This window comes from Osmerus eperlanus, chromosome 15 (genome assembly GCF_963692335.1).
Source record: "Osmerus eperlanus chromosome 15, fOsmEpe2.1, whole genome shotgun sequence".
Taxonomy (NCBI): Eukaryota; Metazoa; Chordata; class Actinopteri; order Osmeriformes; family Osmeridae; genus Osmerus; species Osmerus eperlanus.
Window position 1 is genome coordinate 13,966,030 of NC_085032.1, and position 24,986 is coordinate 13,991,015.

At 42.0% G+C, this 24,986-nt stretch overlaps 4 protein-coding genes and 2 long non-coding RNA genes across 8 annotated transcripts; 4 read left to right on the forward strand and 2 right to left on the reverse strand.

Annotated features, from left to right (window-relative positions):
* The first annotated feature begins 155 nt into the window (after positions 1–155).
* cops5 (COP9 signalosome subunit 5) lies at positions 156–4,118 on the forward strand. Its single transcript, XM_062479763.1, has 8 exons — positions 156–478; positions 802–1,036; positions 1,299–1,427; positions 1,880–1,945; positions 2,199–2,284; positions 2,503–2,614; positions 3,292–3,440; positions 3,884–4,118. The coding sequence occupies exons 1-8, from the start codon at positions 342–344 to the stop codon at positions 3,972–3,974; spliced, it is 1,005 nt and encodes a 334-aa protein (XP_062335747.1). The 5' UTR covers positions 156–341; the 3' UTR covers positions 3,975–4,118.
* A 2,406-nt stretch (positions 4,119–6,524) lies between these two features.
* ppp1r42 (protein phosphatase 1, regulatory subunit 42) lies at positions 6,525–12,101 on the forward strand. Its single transcript, XM_062479914.1, has 9 exons — positions 6,525–6,639; positions 7,291–7,483; positions 7,567–7,733; positions 7,822–7,960; positions 8,741–8,857; positions 10,593–10,710; positions 10,884–11,012; positions 11,149–11,290; positions 11,737–12,101. The coding sequence occupies exons 2-9, from the start codon at positions 7,352–7,354 to the stop codon at positions 11,804–11,806; spliced, it is 1,014 nt and encodes a 337-aa protein (XP_062335898.1). The 5' UTR covers positions 6,525–6,639; positions 7,291–7,351; the 3' UTR covers positions 11,807–12,101.
* On the reverse strand, positions 11,407–17,370 carry LOC134035100 (uncharacterized). Of its 2 annotated transcripts, none has more exons than XR_009932306.1 (3): positions 17,166–17,370; positions 14,133–14,480; positions 11,407–11,945 (listed from the first exon to the last, which is right to left on the reverse strand). It is a non-coding gene; the product is annotated as an uncharacterized LOC134035100 (long non-coding RNA). The 2 variants fall into 2 exon arrangements; XR_009932307.1 differs by lacking the exon at positions 17,166–17,370 and adding an exon at positions 14,648–15,129.
* On the forward strand, positions 13,177–15,625 carry LOC134035097 (transcription factor 24-like). Its single transcript, XM_062479915.1, has 3 exons — positions 13,177–13,674; positions 14,140–14,573; positions 14,974–15,625. Exons 2-3 carry the CDS (start codon positions 14,157–14,159, stop codon positions 15,079–15,081), a joined length of 525 nt encoding a protein of 174 aa, XP_062335899.1. The 5' UTR covers positions 13,177–13,674; positions 14,140–14,156; the 3' UTR covers positions 15,082–15,625.
* Positions 16,379–19,142, forward strand: LOC134035099 (uncharacterized). 2 transcript variants are annotated; one of them, XR_009932305.1, is made up of 8 exons: positions 16,379–16,527; positions 17,511–17,564; positions 17,691–17,756; positions 17,972–18,026; positions 18,239–18,302; positions 18,526–18,556; positions 18,802–18,892; positions 19,086–19,142. It is a non-coding gene; the product is annotated as an uncharacterized LOC134035099 (long non-coding RNA). The 2 variants fall into 2 exon arrangements; XR_009932304.1 differs by lacking the exon at positions 19,086–19,142 and having other exon boundaries at positions 18,802–19,016.
* mcmdc2 (minichromosome maintenance domain containing 2) lies at positions 19,005–24,926 on the reverse strand. The gene is made up of 14 exons (XM_062479913.1): positions 24,786–24,926; positions 24,457–24,587; positions 24,303–24,362; positions 24,013–24,208; positions 23,687–23,809; positions 23,235–23,336; positions 22,389–22,517; positions 21,719–21,956; positions 21,379–21,584; positions 20,840–21,009; positions 20,567–20,746; positions 20,326–20,468; positions 19,621–19,730; positions 19,005–19,315 (listed from the first exon to the last, which is right to left on the reverse strand). The coding sequence occupies exons 1-14, from the start codon at positions 24,880–24,882 to the stop codon at positions 19,149–19,151; spliced, it is 2,052 nt and encodes a 683-aa protein (XP_062335897.1). The 5' UTR covers positions 24,883–24,926; the 3' UTR covers positions 19,005–19,148.
* Positions 24,927–24,986: the final 60 nt, after the last annotated feature.

Here is a 24,986-nt window from a genome sequence, read left to right on the forward strand (position 1 = left end):
CAAACTATCAGATCCACATCTCCATATCTTCATTTTGACATTATGTTATATATAAGTATTATAAAATGACTAAATTCAACCAATTGTTCAAGACTCACGCCATAATTTTTTAAATCATCGCACTGGAATCTTGAATCTCCTCCTCATTACTGTAATTGGTATAATCCAGCTACTGTCATGGCTCCCATAATCTGAGCGAGTGGATACTACTTCAAGCAAGAAACGTTTTTGTTTTAGTATTATGTTCTGTGAAATACTGAGCCTTTAATCGCGTATTTATTAGTTGGCACTGAAAGACTGCTTTGTATTGTAGTAACGACGACCCGTTTGTTGTCGTGAAAATGGCAGGGACTAGCATTGCACAGAAAACATGGGAGCTCGCCAATAGCATGCAGGAAGTTCAGAGTATAGATGAAATCTACAAATATGACAAAAAGCAACAGCAAGAAATCCTTGCTGCTAAACCGTGGACAAAAGAGTAAGTTAGACATTGTAAGGGTTGAGGCAACCTATGAATCTAATGAGGTAGATATATGAATGCTAATATTTTATTTCTTGCAACGAGACAAGTCATGTAGCTACACAGCTAGCTAGCTAGGTTGCTAACTAGTGAAGGGCTACCTCATTATCTAGTTAGCCGTGTTTTGTTTACCAGTCTTTGTCACGTGAAACTTGGTCGAAATGACAGTGTTGTGGGTTCGGTTCAGCTGTACCGTATAATATGATATTCAAAGTTAACAATATCACAAATCCGTCAAACAGTGGTGTCATGTGTGTTTATCTTCTGTCTTTGTCGAACAGTCACCATTATTTCAAGTACTGCAAGATCTCAGCTCTGGCCCTTTTGAAGATGGTTATGCACGCCAGGTCAGGGGGTAACCTAGAGGTGATGGGGCTGATGTTGGGGAAGGTGGATGGTGAAACCATGAACATCATGGACAGCTTTGCCTTGCCCGTGGAGGGCACAGAGACCAGAGTCAACGCTCAGGCTGCAGCGTATGAGTACATGGCTGCCTACATTGAGAATGCCAAACAGGTATGCTGATGATGGTGACCGTTGCAAATTGGCCTCAGTTGTTTACAAGGAGAAAGCTAGACCTAAGACCTTTCACCAGGGTAGCAGTTATGTGTGGTAGTTATCTGAGAGCTCTCATCAGACCAATACAAGAAAGCAATGTTATCACAAGTCTGTAGGATAGACGACATATATTCGCATAGTGCTGCTCACTGTTACCATTGCACTGACATTATGATATTGCATTGACCTTGGAACTGACAAACCCTTTGTCCCCGATCAGGTGGGTAGGCTGGAGAACGCTATAGGCTGGTACCACAGTCACCCTGGTTACGGATGCTGGCTGTCTGGTATTGATGTCAGCACTCAGATGCTTAACCAGCAGTTCCAGGAGCCTTTTGTGGCAGTTGTGGTGAGTTCAAGGAATTACCGCTCTTAGAGTTTTCTGCTGTGGACGCGGCACATTTCACATTTCCTTGCCTCCTATTAAGATGTCCTTACACATGTACTAGTAGGGCATTTGTTTCTTTATAATACCTGAGGGCACAAGTTCATGCCTGAGAAACTGAGAAGGGTGTAATCAGGTTTAGGCATCATCTTCAGTGGTTTTTGATGTATGGTAGTAGACTACCATGAAGAACAGACAAATATTTGCCTTTTGTAACTGTATATAGTATTTACAGTTCATTGGTTCTGCTGACCCAAAGTGCCCTTGGGCGAAGTATAATTAAGTGTTTTCTTTAAGAGCACTGGCAGCCGCGGTAAGGGGAAAAAATATCTCTTGGTGGCCAGCTTGGGGTGGTCTCTGGAGGTTTCCTGACCCCTGAATGTCTTTTTCTATTTTACTGTGTTTCTCTCGCATAGATCGACCCCACTCGAACCATATCTGCAGGAAAAGTCAATCTTGGCGCCTTCAGAACCTACCCAAAGGTAAGAAAGAAACTTCAACCCTCATATAGTCCAAATATTGTGTTTATTCGTTTGGGAAATTATGTATATATATGTTTTGTTGTTGCTGATTTATATACCATTTTAAACTATACATATACAATACAGCATACTGGTTATAGTTAGCAAATTATAGATAATTCGAGTCAAATGTTATTTATTTTTCATAAAGCTATTGTTATGCATTTTCCTCTCCATTGTAAACCCTTTGCTTGTATGTTTGGTGTGTTTCCAGGGTTACAAGCCTCCAGATGAGGGACCTTCCGAGTATCAGACTATTCCACTGAACAAGATTGAAGATTTCGGCGTGCACTGCAAACAGTAAGTCTACATCTTCAGTTTTCCTATTTCTTTAGAACAAATACATTGAAGATATTTTTTGCAGTTCATGTGAACCTACATTTTCAGGCAATTAAACTATTACTTCTCATCTGACATCTAACTTTAACATGACCTGTTTCATTAAATTACTGAACTTACAAAATAGAAAATTCATAATTTGTGAAGTCTAATTACGTTCTTTTTGTCTTTTTTTATAGGTATTATGCCTTGGAAGTCACTTATTTCAAGTCCTCACTAGATCGAAAATTACTTGAGCTCCTTTGGAATAAATACTGGGTTAATACCCTGAGCTCTTCAAGTCTCCTGACGGTATGTTTACAATCCTTCCATTCTTTGCTGTTTTACACATCTGGCTAGTTTACACATCATGTTTTTTTTTCCTAATATATTTAAATATGTTGTATGCACATCCCAGTGGTGGATGGAAGAAATGATGGTAATTAATGAAAGTGGCCATCATTCAAACCTTCCGACAGAAAAGCTGTGTTTTCTAAATAGTGATACAGATTCTGCTCTGGTTCACCATGGATCATCTCCCTTGTCACCAATAGCTTTTAAAGATTGAAAGCCCCTTATGGATTCCCATTGTGGAGCGCTGTCGCTCTCTCCCGAGCTTGGCTACACAGTCTAAATAGGTAGCAGACTATCCAAACAGAGAGCTCAAGAATTGTGGATGAAGATGAATTGACTAGATGTCAAGAATGAGCCGCTCCAATGGCGAAGGGCTTTGTCAGTTGCTGCAATGCCCCTGTGTCATTGTGTCTTAATTACCTTGTCCATGGAAAACCTCGCCTCACCTTGGGTAAACTGTCTACAGAGCTCCTTTTTCAGTGACGGGGCTTACTATTTAAGCCCATAGCAACTTGGACATTTTTGTTACAATTTAATGAAAGTTTTTGCGGTAGCGTTACATTTTATTTTTTATTTTTTAAGGATTGTTTATTTACATGTGAAATTGTGCATACATTTTTTGTGTATGTGTCCAGAATTCGGACTACACTACAGGCCAGGTGTTCGATCTGTCAGAGAAGCTGGAACAGTCAGAGGCTCAGCTTGGGAGAGGAAGCTTCATGCTGGGGCTGGACACACATGACAGGAAGTCAGAGGACAAACTGGCCAAAGCTACACGAGACAGGTAGAGCAATAATGCATTAATAAATGGGGAGTCAGGTGGCTGAGCGGTTAGGGAATTGGGCTAGTAATCAGAAAGTTGCTGGTTCGATTCCCGGCTGTGCCAAATGACGTTGTGCCCTTGGGCAAGGCACTTCACCCTACTTGCCTCGGGGAGAATGTCCCTGTACTTACTGTAAGTTGCTCTGGATAAGAGCGTCTGCTAAATGACTAAATGTAAATAGGACGGAAGGTAAAATTATGAATAATTTCAGGAGGTGCTTGCTTATGACACCATTCTCTAATATGTCTATTTTGTTCCGGTGTACAAATACATTGATTGGCTAGACCGTATTGTTGATACTGTTAATACTGTTTAAATGACTAAATGTAAATGTGTATATATATATGTAATTTATCAAGAATTAAATGCACTAAATTCTTACTTTTCTCTTTCATTTTTCTTAGCTGTAAGACCACCATTGAAGCAATTCATGGCCTGATGTCTCAAGTTATCAAGGATAAACTCTTCAATCAAATTAACACGTCTGCCAACTAAGTCCGAAAAAGGCCTGATTGAGGTTCATCAGTGTGTTTTACCTTGTATGTTCCATACTGCTTTTATTCTCAACTATACTTTAGTGTGAATGGTTTCAGCTTCTGTGCACAACGATGGACATTAATAAATAGTGACGGTAACATTTCTGGTGTTTGGTTTTCTACAATTTGTTGATGCATGTGATAATATTGTAAGTAGTTCAAGTTGGTTAGCAGCACTTTTTTTTCCAACTTTTGAATGTTCACATATAAAATATAGGCTATTCTCCTTTCGATGCACATCAGTATCCCCTGGCTTTTTGGATTTAACACAAAGACCATGTTTAGATTTCTCGACAACAGAACCTAGTCTACTAGTTCCAGTCAGTCATTTAACTCGAGACAGTCATAGCATTACATAATGGAACAACAAACTCAAGACGCGGCATCGGCCCTAACGTAAACACTGGCTGGCGTGTGTGTGGAGTCTCCGTGGGGCTGCCGTCAGTGCAGGTTGTCTCTACACAGTCTCCGTGTCGTCGAAGCGCACTGCTGCCGTGATGCAGCGCAGAAGCGAGGGTAGCGCACACTGGAGTCTATTCACCCGACGTGTCTGCTCTTCATCGAAGCAGACACTCAAAAGAGTCTGCCTTTTCTTACAGACAGCAGCTCTGGCTCAGTTTCATGTTATAATGCGTTTTCATGTAGTATTGTAACGGCTAAATGTATATTTTTGATGCAGTATATTGCAGAGGGTAGAATCCCTTGGGAACGTTAAATGTGTCTGCATTTTCTCATGTAGGCATATATGGGTTTTGGCACCAATTATTATAATGATTTTCTTTGGCATATTGTGGAGGTGTGTGTATATGCCCTAATATAGAGGGAAGGGTGTCTTTTAATGTCATGTTGAAGAAAGAGAAAACCTATTGGGTTAGACTGTTTAATACAATTTATGCATTGAGGAATTTACAACAGTGAACAAAATATGCTCTGCACACATGGTCCCTTTAATGTTTGGCTCTCAGACATTTAAAAGTATTAGGATGACTGTTTGGTATTCAGACTATGCTATTTCTGCCATGGTTTAAGTCTAAGGATTGTAAATAACGTATTAACGTATGGCCAGTGTGCACATTGAACTAATTGTAATCTATATGTAAATGTTATGATCATCACCAGATGATCATCTGCATGCTTGAGTAACAGCGAAAATGAAGTATGTTCCAAAAAGGCAAATTCAAGACACCCTTGAATACATTTGAATGTTATATTCCATTAACATTTCACAACATTAATTCACCTTACAACCCATTCAGAGCCTTTCATATTGTCAAAGGATTTGCAGTGGAATTTCACCTCATTTGGTATGTACATCAGGCATGTTACAATAACAAACAGGCGACATTTGACACTTATACAACTGTAGTTCAGAGAGCAGCAGATTGATAAGACCCATGATTAATAGCTATTTATCTCTGGGTATACCAGTGAGCCCTGTGGAACAAATGACCCACTGAAGGCCATGGATATGTTTACTCTGGGTGTCAGAATAAACCGAACAAAATGGCATGCAGTGAAGGAAGTTCAAACCTACTTTGAACCCTGTTGGGGAGTTCTGTGCACAAAGCATGTCAGCAGGCTAACTTTCTCACTACCAAGTGCTCCGCGTGCCTAAGTGTAGGCCAGTCACTCACTCACAGGACCCCTTAGCTTAACATTACATAACAATGCAGGGGTCACTTAAAATACCCGCCATTGGCTCTGCAGTCCTGGTTCTGGCACCATGCCTTGGCTTGGGAAATCATGTTTAGGAAAGATATGCATTATTACTTGGAGCAATGTGACCCAGCAATGAGAGGGTGACATTAGTTCAAAACACTTGAGGAACTGAAAAACACAGTATCAGATTTCATCATAGCCAGCTAGCCCTGCTAATCCATATTCACCCAAATGTAAGTATTTAAAAAATATATGTATTACTTTAAATGCACACTGATTCATGTGTGAACTGGATTCATGTGTGAAGTGGTATTGGCTCGCTCAATAGCAAAAATCACATTGAATGGAATGATCAAGCCATATGTGATGTATCAGACAGGGCTTGTAATAACCTAAATGCATTGCACACAAAACTGTTTCAATGCTGTTAGTCACACATTTTGAATTAATATGAATTATATATCTTGTTCATTTAAGCCTACACTAAATACGACTTTAAATATGATCACCGTTCAAAAGGAATTTAATACATGTCAAAGAAAGGTAGGCTATTATCCGAAACCTTTTCAACTAAAGTAGAATCAACGTAACATTTTTTGCATGCTTATTTTGTAAAAAGACTACATTGCATAATGAGTGAAAAAATTACTGAACCATGTATCACAGAATAATCAGGTTCATAAGTATGTGTGTGTGTGTGTGTGTGTGTGTGTGTGTGTGTGTGTGTGTGTGTGTGAGAGAGAGAGAGAGAGAGAGAGAGAGAGAGAGAGAGAGAGAGAGAGAGAGAGAGAGAGAGAGAGAGAGAGAGAGAGAGAGAGAGAGAGAGAGAGAGAGAGAGAGAGAGGCGTGAAGTCGCCATGGTAACTTCTTTGACCCCCTCCAAACACAACACTTCTTTCTTATTCATACGGCATTTAGTCACATACAAATGTGTCCCATTAAACTAGACAAGAACACTAGCAAACGTAAGTGAAGTATGTAGCTAAGTTAGCGATATGTAATAAAAAATGTTTGTGGGCAAACAAGGAACTGTATCTACTTGTAACGCTTTAGCTAACTACTAGTAGCGAACTAACTACTTTAACGCTAGCTCCAGAAAGTGCTAGATAACTAGCTCTAGGCTATTTTTGCGTGTTAAATCAAAATGTATCTATGTATCACTGCAACATATATTCTCCTTAACTATATCTGTTGACATAAAGAAAACCCATAAATATTTTGATGAGTAGAAAATGTAAGTTTAGAAATGCCTGATACAGTAGGTCCTTTTTTGCAAGTGAAACAAAATCAAATGCACATTTTGATTTTTAAATAGCTAGTAAAAACAAACCCCATGGGTTCTGGAAGTCCCTGGCTCATGTGAAGACCCTGTAATGACCGAATTTGAAGTGTAGTCACCTGTCACCTTTGCTCCCCTAATCCTTATGTTGTTATGACCACAACAACAAGAATATAAAGGTGGACACGTTTTTTTTTTGTTCTGACAGCTTTCTATTTATAAACATATAAATGGAACAATAGTTCCATTTATACCCACATTTTTATTAGCTACCTTTAATGTATGACTATGATGTTGTTCATATTCTTCTATACCTGCATTTTCTCTCCCCCTACAGATATTTAACCATTATCCCCTGAACATTCAACTGGCTGAAGCACTGCTCGTGACAAGTCGCCATGGTCCGCCTAACCATGGACCTAATTGCTAAATCTCACAACCATTTGAAGAAAAAGAGAAACTTCTCAGTTTCTCAGTTCCTCAAAAAACTAACTCACTTGAACTTTTCCAACAAAAATATAGAGGGCATTGTAAGTGTCATCTTAAAAGATACGGTCATTCACTTTATGTCTCTGTTGATAGATTAACAGGTCTGTAATGTTATACATTTCAGGACGATCTCTCCATGTGCAGAAACCTCACAGTCCTCTACCTGTATGACAACCAGATCACCAGTATCTGCAACCTAAACTTTGCCACCAACCTCACCCACCTGTACATGCAGAACAACAACATCACTCGCATCGAGAACCTCTTCTCCCTGCAGAACCTCTCCAAACTGTGAGAGATGTAGACCAACTGTCCCACTGTGGATTACAGTATCATTTACTAATCCCTGCCCTAACCTGTGACTGTGTGTGTGTTTCAGGTATCTGGGTGGGAACAGCATCACGGTGGTGGAGGGTTTGGAGGAGCTTGGGGAGTTGAAGGAGCTGCATGTCGAAGGCCAGAAACTTCCACTCGGAGAGAAGCTGCTCTTTGACCCCAGGACCCTCCTCTCCCTAGCTGTAAGAGCCAGATGAGACTGTAGTGGGCGGGTTAACGTCGATGTCACAGGGATTATTTAACCCTTGTGTTATCTTCGGGTCATTCTGACCCATCAGTCGTTGTGACCCACCGTCGTATTGCGACAACTTTACCGCATACAAAAACGAAGTGAAGCATTCTCTTTTAACCGTATGGCTGTCTCAGACCCCCACAGGTTAAAAGAACATTTTTATTGGGTAAAATTGGGTAAACACAATGATGGTTCGTTATGAACCTTTGGGTCATGTGACCCGAAGGCAGCACAAGGGTTAAGACTCACATCTTAAATCCTCTGCTGTGCCCCTAGCCCATCTTCACTTTGCCATGCCTCATTTTATCACAGCATCTACAGTATTTTAGTCAGTGTTTGTTACTTGGAATATTTACTGATTTGTAACATACTTGGCCAAAGCTACTGGCGCATGTATAAGCAGTGTTGTGCAGAATTCAATGATGCCAAAGAGAACTCTGAATGTCTTTGGACCTGTAAGATTGACTGAGCCTGTTTACTGCTCAGTCCCTAGGTAAACAAACTGCTAATCTGAGCTGCTTGTTTATATAGATAATTAAAGAAATTGCTGCGCAAATGTGACCGTTTTTTTTTATATAAATGCTTACCCTTACTAGAGCTTGAACCAAAAATAATTCTGAATTTCAGTGGTTCACTATCTTATTTATGTATGGGGTTTATCCATACAGTAGTTAATAATGTATGTAAAGATGTGATAGAAAGATGGTTATAATTGTCTTTTTCTTTGCAGGAATCTCTCAATATCTTGAATATTACCAAGAACAACATTGATGAAATCAAGGACCTGGCAGTCCTAAAAAACCTCACTCAACTTTTTGCTGCTGACAATAAATTGAGCGATACACAGGTAAAAGTTCAAATATTTCTCAAAACTACTGATGAAACCAGTAACTGGTTCAAAGCTCTTCAAAGCTCATTCCATTCCATAAAATGGCTAAAATGGTGTGCGTGCGGTGCAATCAGTAAAGCAAGCGTGCCACATCACAGCAACTGTGCATGGCACGTTTTATTAAAATCAACACGCTTTCTATAAGCTGATCAGGGTAACTTGAACATATTACCACAGCCCTCTTCAGTGATGTGTGAAATGATATGGAGAGTAGGGTGCTAAAGAAGCAAATCCTGCAAATCCAGCCAAAGGTTCCCAGTTTCCAGGGCCCGGACAGGGTCCGAATTATTCAACAAATCAGCGGCCCTGTCCCCTGGGACCGCCCTTGCTGACAGCTTTAAACAAGCGCAAGTTTCTCTCCTTCCTTGGGAGGCTGATTTTTCCTCTTTCCCTCCGAGTCCTGCATTTGATACTCCCCACCACCGCTGAACTGTATGGGAGATTCATCCGAAGCAGAGCTATAGTTTCTCCTCACTGTGTTGACCTTGAAAAATGACCTGCTCTTGGTTTCTGAGACTGACGTTTTTGTGTTTTATGGGCGTGTAGGCTGAAAAGAAGAATACTAGCACTTTAAAGGCCATGTCACAGTGGAACTTAGCTTTTAGATCACACTTAGTCCATTACTTTGGCTGCTTTTGGATCTCAAAACCAATCATGTTCCACTGTGTTCCGTTCTGCAGGTAATTGCTGCGCATGTGTCAGAAGGACCTCTCATGTTGAGAAGATATCTCCTTTAATTTATACAACCCTACTGCCACTATTGATTCTGCAAAGACAGCACCCCAAAGGATCAATCCTGCCTTCAGCACAATGTGGTCAGAATCCAAAGGAAGCATTATGGATTTTTAAAATAGATTATGACAGGCAGTCAGCCAGGGTGACAAATGGGGAGGATCTGCTGAGGCCGTTAGCAGTGTGCAGGGCAGAGAGGACAGGGGAATCGAAGTGCTGGTCAAATACAGGTTCATAACTGGCCCATCATTAGTCCAGGCGAGGGGGCCAGCCAGGCCCTGCACGCATCCAGCCAAGGCTGCTGTCCACGCCCCCGCGTGGGGGGCGATATGGAGCGGGGCTGCACCTTGGCGAGGCCCTTCTGAGTGACGGCCCTGACACGATCATTTATCAAAGCCTGGGAGCGAGCGGTGCTCTGGGGTCCCCTCTGAACTGATTGCGGCACGGGCTGGAAAAGTGGAAGCGCTTTGGCCGAGACAGGAAGGCAATGAACAATCAGAGCGTGTCCAGAGAGTATTCATATTTCCAGGCTTGGATTAATGTGCCTCTAGATAAACATACACTGCCAGCAACACGCTGGAGGAGCCAGTCCCATCTCTCTCTCCCTCTCTCTCTCTCCCTCTCTCTTTCTCTCTCTCATGCTCGGCACTGCCTCGGGGGAAACGTGTTAGTCACACGACACCATCGGCTGTGTTTATTAGAACAATCTGATGTGTTGTTTACACTTTCACTTGTTTTCACTATTTTGTTCTTGCCGGTATTACGTTTAGATGCGCAGTATGTAAAAAGTGTTTGGCTGATGTGATTGTTTTCCTAAAACTTTGAAGGTAGTGTGTTGTTTTGGTGTTCAAATAACAAGCATTCTTTTTCCTTCTCAGAGCCCTGATACAGTACAGATTGAAATGTTCAAAATGGAAAAATAAATAAATAAATGAACATTTGTGTTCTTGTGTGCTTTCAGGAATTGGAGGATGTGTGCAGCCAATGGATTCAGCTTCATCAAATGAATCTGACTGGAAATCCTGTCTGTCAGAAACCAAAGTATAGAGACAGGCTGATTACTGTGTGCAAAAGACTGGGTGAGAGATTTAGCTGACCACTGACACACAATGACATAATGACCTTTTACATATTGAGCATGATACTTTTCAAATCCTAGAATTTACTATAGCCTAATTTCCCTCCGCTAAAGTAGGACTTCAACTTGATTGATCCGTCATCATGATCATAATTCATATACATTATTTTTCAGAGGAACTTGATGGGAAGGAAATTAACGAGTTGTCAAGGCAGTTCCTGATTAACTGGAAAGCGTCAAAGGCCAAGAAAAAAATTAAAGATGAAAAAATCATTACCAGACAGATCACTTTTCCCTTCATAGGTAAGTCGATCCAGCAGTATTATAGACTTGATGTTAGTTAATGTCCATTACATGGTCATTTTCCCTCCATGCTAACATACCTTACTATAGGCTAGGCATAGTTGTCGAGGCAGACAAGACTGTGTTTATATTCTAGATGATTTTAACGTGAGCGTCCATCCTTCACACAACAACTCCTGGACCAATGTACTGGGCAAGAGGAGGCCGTTAAATTGCATGAGACTCGGTGTTATTAAAGTATGCTCTGACCACTCACACATGGCTCATGGAACATTAAGGTACTAACGCCTGGACACTGCCACCGCCAGTACAACATTTTATATTTTATATTGTGTTTACAGTTGGTATTTGCTTTCAAACCTCAAAAAGGAGACAGATTCATTTTGAAGATCACACAAGATTCAAATGATATTCTTTGTTTCCTTTCTTATGCTTTGTGTTGGACAAAAGGCCTAGATGGTCAAATTCTCTTACTTAAATAAACAGATTTTCTCCTCTATGAGGGCCTGGCTTTATGTAAATAAACTGTAACTGTATTACAATAACAAGATTGAATGGAAAATGTTCCACACGAGTTTCATACTTAATATTTACACAATAACATCCTTACCAAATGTGAAAAATAAATGCTCATAAGACTGTATGTATTATGTAAGGAAAAAGATTATTAGGCATTACTCGCTCCTTGAAGCCCATTGATAACCATCTCCTTCTTCCTTGGTAGTGCGCACAGCATAACGGTCCCTGTGAGCGCAGCACTACTTGGTGACATGGCCGACTCTGCAGCCACTTGACTTGCCAGCTTTACTAAACACACTCATATACACACAGACAACTTCTTCATGTCTGACCCATGGACTTGACACACATGGCCTGGAGACTGCCACTGCTGCCTCTGCACATCAGAATCTGACCTGCTCCCTTGAAACTCTTCTAAAAAAATGTCTGAAATTATCGATGCCTTTCACGTTTTTCTCCCTGTGTGCGTTTGTTTGTGTTTAGTCTCTCCTAACTGCCTGATTTAGAATTGACCAGTGTGGTGTTTGATATGGTATTTCTTACAGTGCAAATAAACATAATTTGCATTATCTAATGTGACCTTATGTCATTATCGATCTATTATGTCTTTTGTCTTTGTAAAAATAAATGCATACTAAAGTCTACTTGTTTTCTGGGGAGAATTAAAACTAGGAATTAGCATAGGCCAGAAGATTGACATTTTCTGATTCAGATATTTGGTCAATTGATTTTAAATCAGAGGTAGTGTTTTTTCCCCAATATTTAAGACATTTTATAATTGATTACCTTTGGGGAAATCATATGCCCAAAATATTTTACATGTGAAGCCTTAACATTATCACATGTATTTGTTTGATTAATTACCAGTTCTGCACAATATTGTTTCCCCAATTAAACTTTATTTCTAACTTTCAAGGGGTTTAATGCTTTAATTAACCAAAATCCTTGTACCAATTTCTGAAAGTTGAATTGATTTGTGACTCTTTTTCAAAATATATTGATCATGGTATTTGTAAATAGGTTGCAGTGTGCATATGAAGCATATAAAATACTGACTACAAATAAATGTAATTCACTGAATAGCCTACGGGATGCAGTTCACAATATATTTATTTCACCCTCTTAAATTTCTTGCGCACGTTTGAACGGGTCTTTAAACTGTGGGTGTGTAACCCCTGAAAGATGTGGGGTAATTATGGAATAAAGCTTACTTAACCCTCTTTGCTTCGTCTCATAATGAGTGGCCCGGAGCAATACTGTTACTCCATCCGTACAAAAACAATGTTTATTAAAAACAGTCTAAGGATATACATGTTATGAATAATTCCATTCATTAATTTACAGACATCTCCGTTTGTGGACCCTGGAAATCAGAGTGATTAATATGTGAGTCTCACAAGAATTTCCTCATGCCTGCCTGATGATTGCAGGGTTTAGAGTTTATTTATTAGCTGTTCCTCAGTAGCCTAAATTAAAATGAATTAGTAAATTAGACTGTTTTGCGACCTGCAACTCAAGACAGTCGGGTAATTAGTCAAATGTTTTGCATATCACCTTACCGTTGTCATTTTGCGTCATGGTCTTTTGAACAGGCTTGCTTAGTCTTTTTTGACTTAGGCTTGCTCTTAAGCGTGCTTTTCAATGGTCTACGTTTCGACCAAAGATTAAATTCAACTAGGCTACTTCATGAAACTGGGTCTACACTCTATGTATACCCAGGACAAAACTCAGAATGGGGAGAAGAAAAAAAACGACTGCCTCTGGTGTTGAAAACAAGTCTCTCAGCTCCCCTCAGACAGAAATAAGTTTCGAAGGGGAAAAGAGCGGAGCCTCTCCCACTGCCAGTGAGTCTTATGGGCTTGTGATTAATTACTCCGGAGTGAAAGACTTGTCTACGCTTTGTGTGTCCAATAAATTAGAGGCTCCTGAGACTTGACGCACTCAGGTGAGTGCTCCACGCGCGGACAGGGACCTTTGCGCACCTTCTGTCGACACTTGTGCCTTTATAAGAATTATCTAGAGTTGGAGCTGGACCGAAGAGTGAAACTACTCTGCACTGCGGGGAAACAGCAAAGTTTGCACTGAGACAGTTGCATTGGCTTAATGACGTTTTTCAAGACGTCGCTTTTAAGGAAATTTGAAGGTGAGTTAAGCTAAATTTTTTGAGAGTTTGGATATGTTTGATCAAATCAGTTATGTGAACATGGACATTTTATACAACAGCAATGGAAGCCATGCATTGTATGAAACTATGGGCTTAACTATCTCAAATGTTTAAAGGCCTAATTGTAAACTTGAATTCTATTTTACATTTAGCATTATGTTAATTTAAGAAAGGACTGCTTTGAGTTGACAACTTTAAGGCTTTGTAGCCTAAATGTAAATATGACGGATCTTTCCTTACCAATTACAAGCTGGTTCGAAAATATTTTTTATATTAAAAAAATATTTTTTACAAACATTATTGATGAAGGTGAATAGGGCCTATCGTATAGATTTTAATTTAGGCATCCTACGAAAAACAGTAAAATGTTGTCAGTAGGCTATTTTTTATGTTTGGGAAGGTATAAGTGAAAGACATTAACAAACAAGACATGTTACCGTTCAGGTTTGTAAGTACTCTCAATGGTTGGAAGACAGACGAGCCGCATGGATAGTGGAAATGTCCCAGTGACAGATATGGATGAGAGTCCCACATCTAGCCCCAGCTCCAGTCCCAGTCGTCCGGAGGCACTACGTTCCAGGGTGGTCCAGGCCGGTGGGCTTGGTGGTGGGAAAGGCCGCCCGGCAGCAGCCAATGCTGCCCGGGAAAGGAGTAGAGTGCAAACCCTGAGACATGCCTTCCTGGAACTACAGAGGACTCTTCCATCGGTGCCACCGGATACCAAACTATCTAAACTCGATGTGTTGATTTTGGCTACCACATACATTGCCCATCTCACCCGAACACTGCAAGAAGAGGGCATGGAGGAGGGAGAGAGCACAAAACAAACAGAAGCATTAAAGTCCCTGAAAGGTGATGGATACCTGCATCCTGTCAAAGTAAGTAGCCTTACATGACCTGATAACCAACATGCACGAAACTGACATTAAACATCAATAGGCAATAGGCCTACCTTCTTTCTACCGTTTGGCTTTTGACTTAGGCCGATGAATTGTCTTAATTAAGCATAATATTATTGAATAGTGATGATTGTAACGAATTGTATAATAGGCTACGTGATTTAACATTTTTTCTTAACATATGAATTGCCTACAGACACATAAAATTGATAAGAAAATGTTGAGTCATCTCATTTTTGCAGATGCTATGCGGTCTACACATCACAATAAATAGGCTTAAAAACGAGATTTTTAACAGGCTAGGCCTAGCCCTAATGTGCACGTTTGAACCATAGCATTAGCCGCACTAATTTATATTTTCCCCGTTTTGTTTTCACAGAAGTGGCCAATGAGATCCAGATTATACATCGGCGCAACTGGTCAGTTCTTGAACAATTCAAATCAATCGGAGAATCAAGGAGCATCATCGTCGACCTCTCACTCATAGATTATTCGAAAGCAAAAATCTCATCTCATCTAAGGCTTTTTTAAATGAATGGACTCTTCCGCATAGCCTCTGGTAATAAAGGAACTGGAGATTTGTCCAATAATTAAAGTACCATTACTTTTTAATAGAACAATGGCCACATTCCCATGTAAACTGAGGCTAATGCATTTCCCAACTTTATGAACACGTTGTAAATTAATATATGATGTGATTATGTAGATATAATTATAACATGATTGTTGTGTTTCTCTGCATTTTGGCCAGTTGGCCTACATTTCTTCTCTGCATTGTGCAGTTATATAGCCTACTTGTCCGAGGTATAACTTTTAGAAATTCGTTGGGTAATGACCCGTCATGCTTGAGTTGATGGCTATGCACTTTTTTGTTAAAACATTTGCACTAAATGCATGTGTGAATAACTTAACATCTGTCATGTGAAGTGGTCTGTCAGAATTTCAACAATGGTAGTCTCTTCATCTCCTGTTCTCTATGTGGATGGTTGTTGACGTGTTTGTGGAAATAAAGACTTCTGTTGTTACATTAACATGTGAGACGTAGCCTACATCTGAATATGTTCTCATTGCAGAATAGATTTACTAAGCATATTTAACTTAGATATATTATATAGATGCTAAATTAGAAACGCTAAGGAAATAGGTTTTGTGGTCTTCATTTGCATAAATAAGTTGTGGAATGGTCATGTTAGATTCTAAATAAAACTCTTAAATAGAGGGGCTTATCCTAAAAGCATTATACCACCAGATGCTTTATTGTTAAATAAAAGCTTTCAATTGTAAGTCAGACTAGTGTAAAGTTTGTTTGGCCCTTTGAAATTCTGACATTGGTCATTTAGGCCTAGGCTGTCTATAACCATTCAGTAGCCTAACGTTGACAATAAAAAAAAAAAGTTACATTAACTACTAAATTAAGCTACATAGGCTACAACTAGCCTTGGCAGTAGACCAACTTTAGTCTAAGCCTATAACGTATTGTATAATATCTCAAATATAAGTGTGTTCTCAATCTGCCAATCTCTTCTTGGTGAGAAAAAAAACATTTGCTCGTAAAAGGAAAGGTTCCATGCAGTAATCATGTTAGGCTCCATCGCAGTGCAGACTGCAGTAAAACGCGTGACATGCATTCGAATGAGAAACTATTATAGTTGGGTTAGGTTTCGCCGTGGATTTTTTTTTATATATTCAAAAATAATTCTATCAAAATGTTTTTGGAAAACATTCATTTTACAGATCGGATAGAGAGCCCATGTTGCAATTTTAGATCAGGCAATAGTCAAGCACGTCCGATAGCAGTGCGCATGACAACAAAACCAGGAACGCTACTTCTTTTCCTCCTCTCTGTCCATGCTGTTGAAGGGAGAAGACATGTGCGTCCTCTCTGATCACGATGACTTTTCTAACCATAATGCAGAGTTCTCCTTTACAAATGGTAGGTTAACATATGCTATGTGCGCTGGGTTGGCTTTTGTGGCGTACTATAGATACTTTATGCACCTTTGCAACGTTCTTGAAAAGATGAGCGAAAACGAAAGCCTTTGGAAAAAAGCTACATTAAGACTTGAATGCCAGCTCGCTAATTGGTAGCTATCAAGTTTGTGTTTTACTTGTAGTTTGAATGGTACGTAGCTAGTCTTTCAGAATTTCTTTGCCATATGTTAATTAGTACATTTGTTTTCCAAGAACTTGCAAATCTAGCCAACAAGCTAACTAGCTAGCACGTAACACGTGGTATATCTTGATGGCCGAATCGAATGCTGCATTATTTTCAGTCAGTTTTCGATGCAGCTAGAAGGCTAAATTAATCAATTACAACAACGCGTATTTACAAAAATGAAAGGAATGCAATTGCCATTCAATATGATAAAACAAAAACTTGTGTAATAGATGTTTTTCAAAACGTCCCCGTAATGTCATAAATCATGTTTGGCAGATTCTTGTCACTACTTACCGATGATAAATTACATTGTCATTTTACCGAGCTTGCTAGAATCATTGCTGTGTTCGGATCAAGGCAAACTAGTCATCAAAGGTGATAGTGGTTAGGGAATTGTCTTCCCAATTACTTACATGAGCAAACCAGGGCGTAGGGCCCCTCAAGAGTAAAGGCTATGGTATAGGTCGTGACCTGATGTTGAACCTGGTTGAAGAGACTGCAGCAGTTGCGACAGTGCCTCCAAGCTGTGTTGCATGTGCCCTCTGACCTCAACTTCATCAGTCATCCGCAGTGGACACATTGGTTATCCCTTAAATACAGCTTATTCATGCGACATGGAAATCAATAGATCCATGCTTCTAAGGCCAATCAGTTGGCTACAGGCTGACACGAAGGACTTATGAGCATCTATCACTTTGTGAAGGGTTGAACATGTACCGTGAAAATGATTCCTAACTTTGATTTTATTATATCTTCAGATTGCAATGGCTAAAGGTGATATCAACCAGGATTCGTGATGTGGTTGTATTAAGGTATGATCTGAAAAACCAACAAGTGTTGAGATGTTGATTTAATTCCAATATATTCAGGGAAATTAGAATTGTGAGCAAACCCTCTTATTTGGTCTTGTGAATAACTGAAACCTTCCCACCCTGCAGGTTCGATGGACTGAAAATGAGAAGGTGCAAACGAGAAGGTGCAGATGTACACATCTTCTGTACCAAGTGAGTGTACTTGCGCAGCGCTCTGCCAGTCAATGACAATAGTGGAGTAGTGATGATACACGTTAAAGCCGTTTACCCATCAGACTATTATGGGATGCTGAGACTGTGACTACCTGAATCTCCAACTGCAGATGCTGACTATCCAGTGCTTTCAGCCAGACCCTACTGACAACACTGGCCTTGCTCATGTTGAATTATTTTCTTCCCCATCACAGGTCTTCTGAGTCCAGCAGGGATGCGTGGTGCTGTATCTATATTCTCAGAAACGAGGTCAGTTCATCCCCATCCAGTCATGTCGTCTGTTTGTGCTGTTCGTCACTGACTGCTGGATCAATGATGATCTCACATTGCCGTTTACCCATCTGATTAAAACAAGGTGTTGAGACTGTGACTACCTGAATGACCAGCGTCATGGCAACCAGGCACCAACATTGGAATATCTTAAGTAGCCAAAGATAGTTACCAAGTGTACTTTCTTCTAGACAGGAGTAGTGAGTGCAGCACGGAGGTCTTCATCCGAGGTTCTGATGTGACATCCGATCTATGGTGAGTGCATCTGAGGTTTGGTGACGGATGTATTATAAACTCTGGTGTGATGCAAGACTAGTGTTCCTTGAGTTATGATGATTTCACATTGCCGTTTACCCATCTGACCAAAATTGGGGTGCTGAGATTGTGACTACCTGAACTACTGCTAAACTACTGGCAAAGGTCTGTGGTTGTATTATCCAGAAACTTAAGTTAAATGTATTTTTTTTTCTCTTCCAAGGTTGGAACTGACTAAGGAAACTTTAACCATGGTGAGTGCATATTTTTCATTAGGTCATTCCTATAGATGTACACTTAAGTGTGATCATTTTGACCACAGCATGTGTCCACTGTTCTGGAACAATGATGAGATCATTTTTGCCGTTTACCCATCAGACTGCAAGTGCTGAGACTGTGACTTCCTGAGATTCCAATTAACCACTCCATGTTTATTATTTTTGCATTAGAATTCCGAAGGTAATCTCCCCCCCCCCCCCCCCCCTTTTATTCCACACAGGACAATCTAGCCTGAATTGAAGCAATCCAGATGGCAATCCCCTGGGTCACCGCTATCGATGTTACTGGCAACTTGAAGGAACAACCTGGAAGTTACAATTTGCCTTTTTCTTCCCCATTTAATTTGCTGGTCAAATGTACAGTTTTATTGTTTCTCACACAACTACTAAAATAAACTTGTATGAATAAATAAAAGAATTGCCAAAGCCACAATTACATTGTCTACTTTACTCTAGATTTACTTTGAAGATGGTTTACCAATTTACATTGAGCTTGTCTGTCCAGCCTGGGGTTTGTCCCTGCCTGCCGTGGTCCTGCTCCCATATGACTGTACCCCTACAGGAGCCGCTACTCCTCTGTGATGTAGCTGTCGGCCCCGGGGGCGTGGGCGTAGATGAAGTGCAGGATGTCCTGGTGGAGACGCTGCAGGGCCACGTCTCTCTGCTGCAGGGCCTCCAGATCACCCAGGTCACAGGGAAAGGCTGCGTCGGGTGGAATAACGAGCGCTGAGGTCCCTGTGGGATAACCCCAGATGAAGCCTTTATACTTGCGCAGACCTCTAAGGTTACGGTACCAGCCTATAAGCCAAATGACCTTGTGTGCCCTTGGTAGTGGTACATTATGATTGGTGGTGGTGGTACAATCCTTGACTAGTTTACTACTTTTGCAATAAATCACTTGGCACTCCGTAAAGGTACGAACCCTAGAACATGTTTTAACATTCTGAACTGGTAAGAGGTGAAATAAAGCAGCACCATGAGATCCAAAGTGTAATCTACAAGCATCTTCTGTTTCTCTAGATTTGCTATATTTACTATACCATGCCGAAGGGTGATGGCGTTTTCACAGAGCAGGACAGCGATCACAGCATCCTCCTCCAACACCCTGCTTCTCAGAGACAGCTTACTGTGGGCCTCAGCCAGAGAGATCCTGGTGCAGAAATGTAGAAGGTTATTGATAACGGACAGCGAAGGCACTGGATGAAAAATAAAGGCACCGAATTGTAATTATTTTACTGAATGTCCTCCAAATGTGTCTCACATGTTTACATGTAATATGTTCAATGAATTAAGAAAAAGTCTAATTTGTAACATTTTTATTACAGTACAAGGAACATAAGTGTTTAAAAAGCACATTTAATTGAGGCTGCAGAGTTGACTGCATATAGGACTGCCACAGCTCCTGCATCTGTCTCTGTTACACCGCAGTATAGAGTCAATTTGCCTTTTATATGTTGTGGCCTAATGTTTATTTTAACAGTTCATTGTGACACCAAATTTGACACTACACTGAAAGGGTTTTTTAAACATTTGGACAAACTACATGACTAATTGTCTTCTGGGGTCAGGTTTGCAGTTACCGTGATAAATCAGGAAGTGTGCGCCACCTTGTGGTCAAAATAACATTACTTCCCGAGGATAAATTGTTGAAAGCCCAGTTGCATGACATCCGTTTTTATGAGTGGTTTCAAGGTAATTTGCGTTCTGAAAAACTGGTCTTTTCATGTGTGTGCTGGAGCTCTTACAGGAGTTTTATGGAGGCCACAGACACCTTGGCCCCGAGGGCAGTGTCTGAGCGGACCCTTCGGCTGGCCATGTAGTACCCATGAATCATCTTCTCAGCTCCAGGGCTCATCTCCACCTGCAAGGTCTGCGCAAGGGCCAGGAGCTGGGGGGGGGGGGAGAATCATCGCCATGGCTACGGCAAACATTCTCACGTCCATATAAGCATTTCCTAAACGATGTAAACAATTTTGCGTTGTCTACCTCTTGGTAGTCCTGTGTGGTGAACTGCATGCAGGAAGGGTAGAGGGGCTCTCCAGGCTGCACTGCCTGCCTCAGGGTGTGCACCGTCTGGGCCAGCAAGGCTTGTTCCCCCCCTGCCTCCCTACACTGGATCACCAGGCCAAAGGCCTCCGCTAGCTGCATGGGGACTGGGCCCATCTCCTACCCTTGTGATAAACACACACAGCAGCTGACATTATGGGGCAAAAGGTGCTTCTCCAGAGAGATGAAAACAGGATCCGTATATGAACCCACCACTGTCCCCAACAGCACAGAACTGTCCCCCCTGGTGGGCCTCCTGGAGGGGGCCGTGGAGTCAGCCAGGGCCCAGAAGCTGCACTGAAGCGGGAAGGAGAGTGTCTGGGCGGCGTCCTCCCCGTACTTCTTCCCTGGTACGAACACAGACGCCACGCGGCTCTCCAGGGCTGAGGAAGAATGTCAGATGGCTGAGCGGTTAGGGAATCGGGCTATTACTCAGAAGGTTTCCGGTTCGATTCATGGCCGTGACAAATGACGTTGTGTCCTTGGGAAAGGCATTTCACCCTACTTGCCTCTGGGGGAATGTCCCTGTACTTACTGTAAGTCGCTCTGGAGAAGAGCATCTGCTAAATGACTAAATGTAATGTAAATGTAAGTAGAGCGAAGCAGCTTATATAAGCACTGAGAAACCCAAGCTACGGCCAAGACATGAACAATTCTGTCTCCTATTATTCTAGTATGGATATCAGTGAGGTCAGGCAACTAGAGGAAGCAGGTGGTTATCCGATGACAAGACTAGGATCCTTTCTGCTCACCTGACTGAACGGCGTCCATCTTGTCTCTCCTGTAGCCCCCCAGGTCTCCCAGCATGCAGATGCCCCCTGTGGCCAGCAGGGCGGAGCCAGCGTGGACGTTGGCGGTGCCTGCCCCGTGCTCGTCCCGGGACAGAGATGCAAACATCTCCCCTGTGGCCTGGTGTCTGACACCACGTCCAGCCAGGCCCAGGCTGTAGGTCATCAACCTAACACACACACACATATAACCCAGACCATGTGGGTGTACTCAAGATAAACTGTGTTCACTAGGGATTTAGTGAGGACTTTGAATAACCCAAACAATCCATACTAATGCTCCATTGCGAAGCTGACGATGTACCTTTCGATAATGAGCGTGTCCGTGGTTAGGGCCATCAGGTCTAGACACTGCAGGGAGTCTGGTTCCTCTGACCTGGTCTGGACCAAGCTGAGGAGCAGGCCCAGCTTCAGGGTGCTGTACAGGCCTGGGGGAACCACGGCCGACCCAAACGAGTTAGCAACAACGGCCGAGAACCTCCAGGGAGAGCAGGCTGTGGCCGTCAGCAGGGCCTGGAAGTTAGTGCTGATTTTATGTGTATCTGTGGAAGTGGAGAGTAGGCCTTTGTGCTGATAATCAAGTGATATATTAACTCTTCCCCATGTAGGAGTGCAAATTTACATTTAGTCATTTAGCAGACGCTCTTATCCAGAGCGACTTACAGTAAGTACAGGGACATTCCCCCCGAGGCAAGTAGGGTGAAGTGCCAAAGGACACAATGTCATTTTGCGCGGTCGGGAATCGAACTGGCAACCTTCAGATTACTAGCCCGATTCCCTAACCGCTCAGCCACCTGAATCGCTAGGCAGCTAGAGTGGCACACAGTCCGTATTCAAGCTAGACTCAAAAGAAGAACAAAAGATTGTGTACACAGTCTATGGTTGAACATCCTGTTCTGTGTGATTCCAGAAAACTGCTGTAAAAAAAGCCGATAGGCAAGTTAGATCAGAGGGAGGATTGACAGCGTCCTTACACACTGGCTTCCATGGTTGAACACTGTTGGCTTCCACGCTCCAGGTGACTTTAGGCCACTGGTGCACATGCGCAGGTATGCCCAGAACCCTGTACAGCCGGCCGATCCTCATCGAGTTACACAGTTCATCTAAACGCTCGGGAAATAAAACAATAACACTTAAGAAAGGTTGTTCTCTCCTGTCTGCTGATTACTGAAGAAACATGCACGCCACCTACACGGTACTGCCAAGAGCAACACAGAGCAAGACCTGCAGAACAAAGATCCTAGTGTGTGTGTACCGTGCGACCAGCTAATGAGTGTTCCTTACACATATTAACATATATGTTTAGTAACCAGAGCCCAGTGTATGGAATTCCTCTGTAAGACTGGGTCAACAGAATATGCTAATGCTGGCACTGAGAATCACTGGTGTCTCAGGGGTAATGGGTGGACAATGTTATTGAAGGGGACAGGAACATCTAATATCTCACCTAGGGGAACAGTGCATGGCAGACTACTAGAAGCTCTGTTTATTTGAACTCTCCCCCATTGACTTGGTTCTCAAAAATGTTTCATTACAAAAGTAAGGAGAAAATGTCAAACTTTGAATACCTGTGTGATTGGACATTTTCTAAACATAGATCACATTGGGGGGTATTTGTATTAAGGGCCTTAGCCTACTTTATTAAATTATCCCAAGTAACTAGTGTGTAAGACTGGAATATTTCCAAAGGATCCCATTTGAACTACAGTTCCGTATGCCAGTTCAAGCTTTTTGGTTAAACGGTTACTGGGGCCTATCTCCTCTTAGAGCTTGAATGTTAAAGTTATAATCGTATTTGCGAAGCACAGATGTGAGCTTACCTCTCAGAAACAGGCTGACAGACTGGTACCTGAGGGAGCTGTGTGGATGAACACTCAGCACAGCGAGAGCTCTGACGTGAATCAGCTCCACCAGCTGCTTGTCTGTTTCAGTCAAGTTACATTTACATTTAGTCATTTAGCAGACGCTCTTATCCAGAGCGACTTACAGTAAGTACAGGGACATTCTCCCCGAGGCAAGTAGGGTGAAGTGCCTTGCCCAGGGACACAATGTTATTTTGCACGGCCGGGAATCGAACCAACAACCTTCTGATTAATAGCCCGACTCCCTAACCGCTCAGCCATCTGACCCCCATACAGTTACGACACACACACATAAACACACACAAATGCACAAAACCACTTGGTGTCAAAAGGACCTTTAACTGTAAGTGGTCTTGGCTGAGCCGAGCAATGCGTTGTCATCAGCGACGGCCCAGGCAGGCTTCACTCACCTCCAAGCACTCTGAACTTGACATCCTCTTTCAGGGGAGAGGAACAGAGAGGGCAGGTGAAGTCTCTCCTCACCGTGGCAGACTCAGTGGCCCCAGGGGCATGTACTCTGATATGATGGAACCCTGAGGGACACATCATAGAACTAGATGGAGTTCTGATCATAGAACTAGATGGAGTTCTGAGTGACGAGATTGGGTGTAGGGGATTCTAGAATCCTGTTAAAAGCCGTAACGAACCAGCACACTGGATGCTTTGAAAACGAAGGGAAGGCAAAACTAACAGAGAGGAGGAAAAGTTAACCTTGTTGTTGACGTGGTAACAGTACCTGTTGAGCAGGGGCAGCCATCCTCCGTACAGAGGAATCTGGCCCCCTGGGTGTACTTGGTGACCCTCGTCATGGCAATGACGAGGCCCTCCATGGCAACGGGCCTCATGGGGCCGTACCCACGGGGGAACTCACAGAGGTCCAGACAGTATTCAGGAAATGGAGGCAGGTGAGTCAGCTTCAGGATCACATTAACCTCAAGGAGACCAGAGATAACAATCTAAAACAAACGATATTTCCCCAAGGGTGAGTAAGAGGACACATGAACAAACCACAAGTGATATTCATACCTGGTTCTCTGTGTGTATCTTCTCTATCAGGGAAAGGGTCTTTATTGATAGAAAACAAACCTGATATAGGAATAACAAAACAAACATATTATCTTATTTCATTCAGACACCTTGGGAAACTGGAACTGGAGACCTGATGATTATTTGGACTCACAGATTGAAAGAGGGCGGTCGCTTTCAGGGGGCTGTGTAGGACACAGTCGCCCAACACGGGGTCCAGTTCTACCAGGTCAGAAGGATTCACACTAATGCAAAACCTGTACACTGCCTCACTCTGCTGGGGGTCTGGAGATACAATCAGTCACTATCCAAGTTAGCAAGGCTTCCGCAAAAGTGTTAGCAACTAGTGTTGTCAAAATGAAAGAAATTCATACTTGTCAACCCTGTAGGCTACTGTAGGCCTATACGTCCTCACCTGTAGGCAGGTTCAACTCACTAGCCTACCTCTTTCACTTGTTAAGTTTCATCACTCTAAAAACTTACCATTGAAAGTCTCGCAGTCTTCGGCGAGTTTGAGAAGACCACCACTTCTGTCTAAATAATATAATACTGATTCTTTTAGCGATAAAACATCGTCCATTTTGAGAACGTTAGTTTAAAGGAACCAAAGAGAAGCGCGCCAATTTAGCAACATTGACCGCGCGCCAAACATCTGAGTGCGTTCGCGCCAGCTGCCTCTGCAAA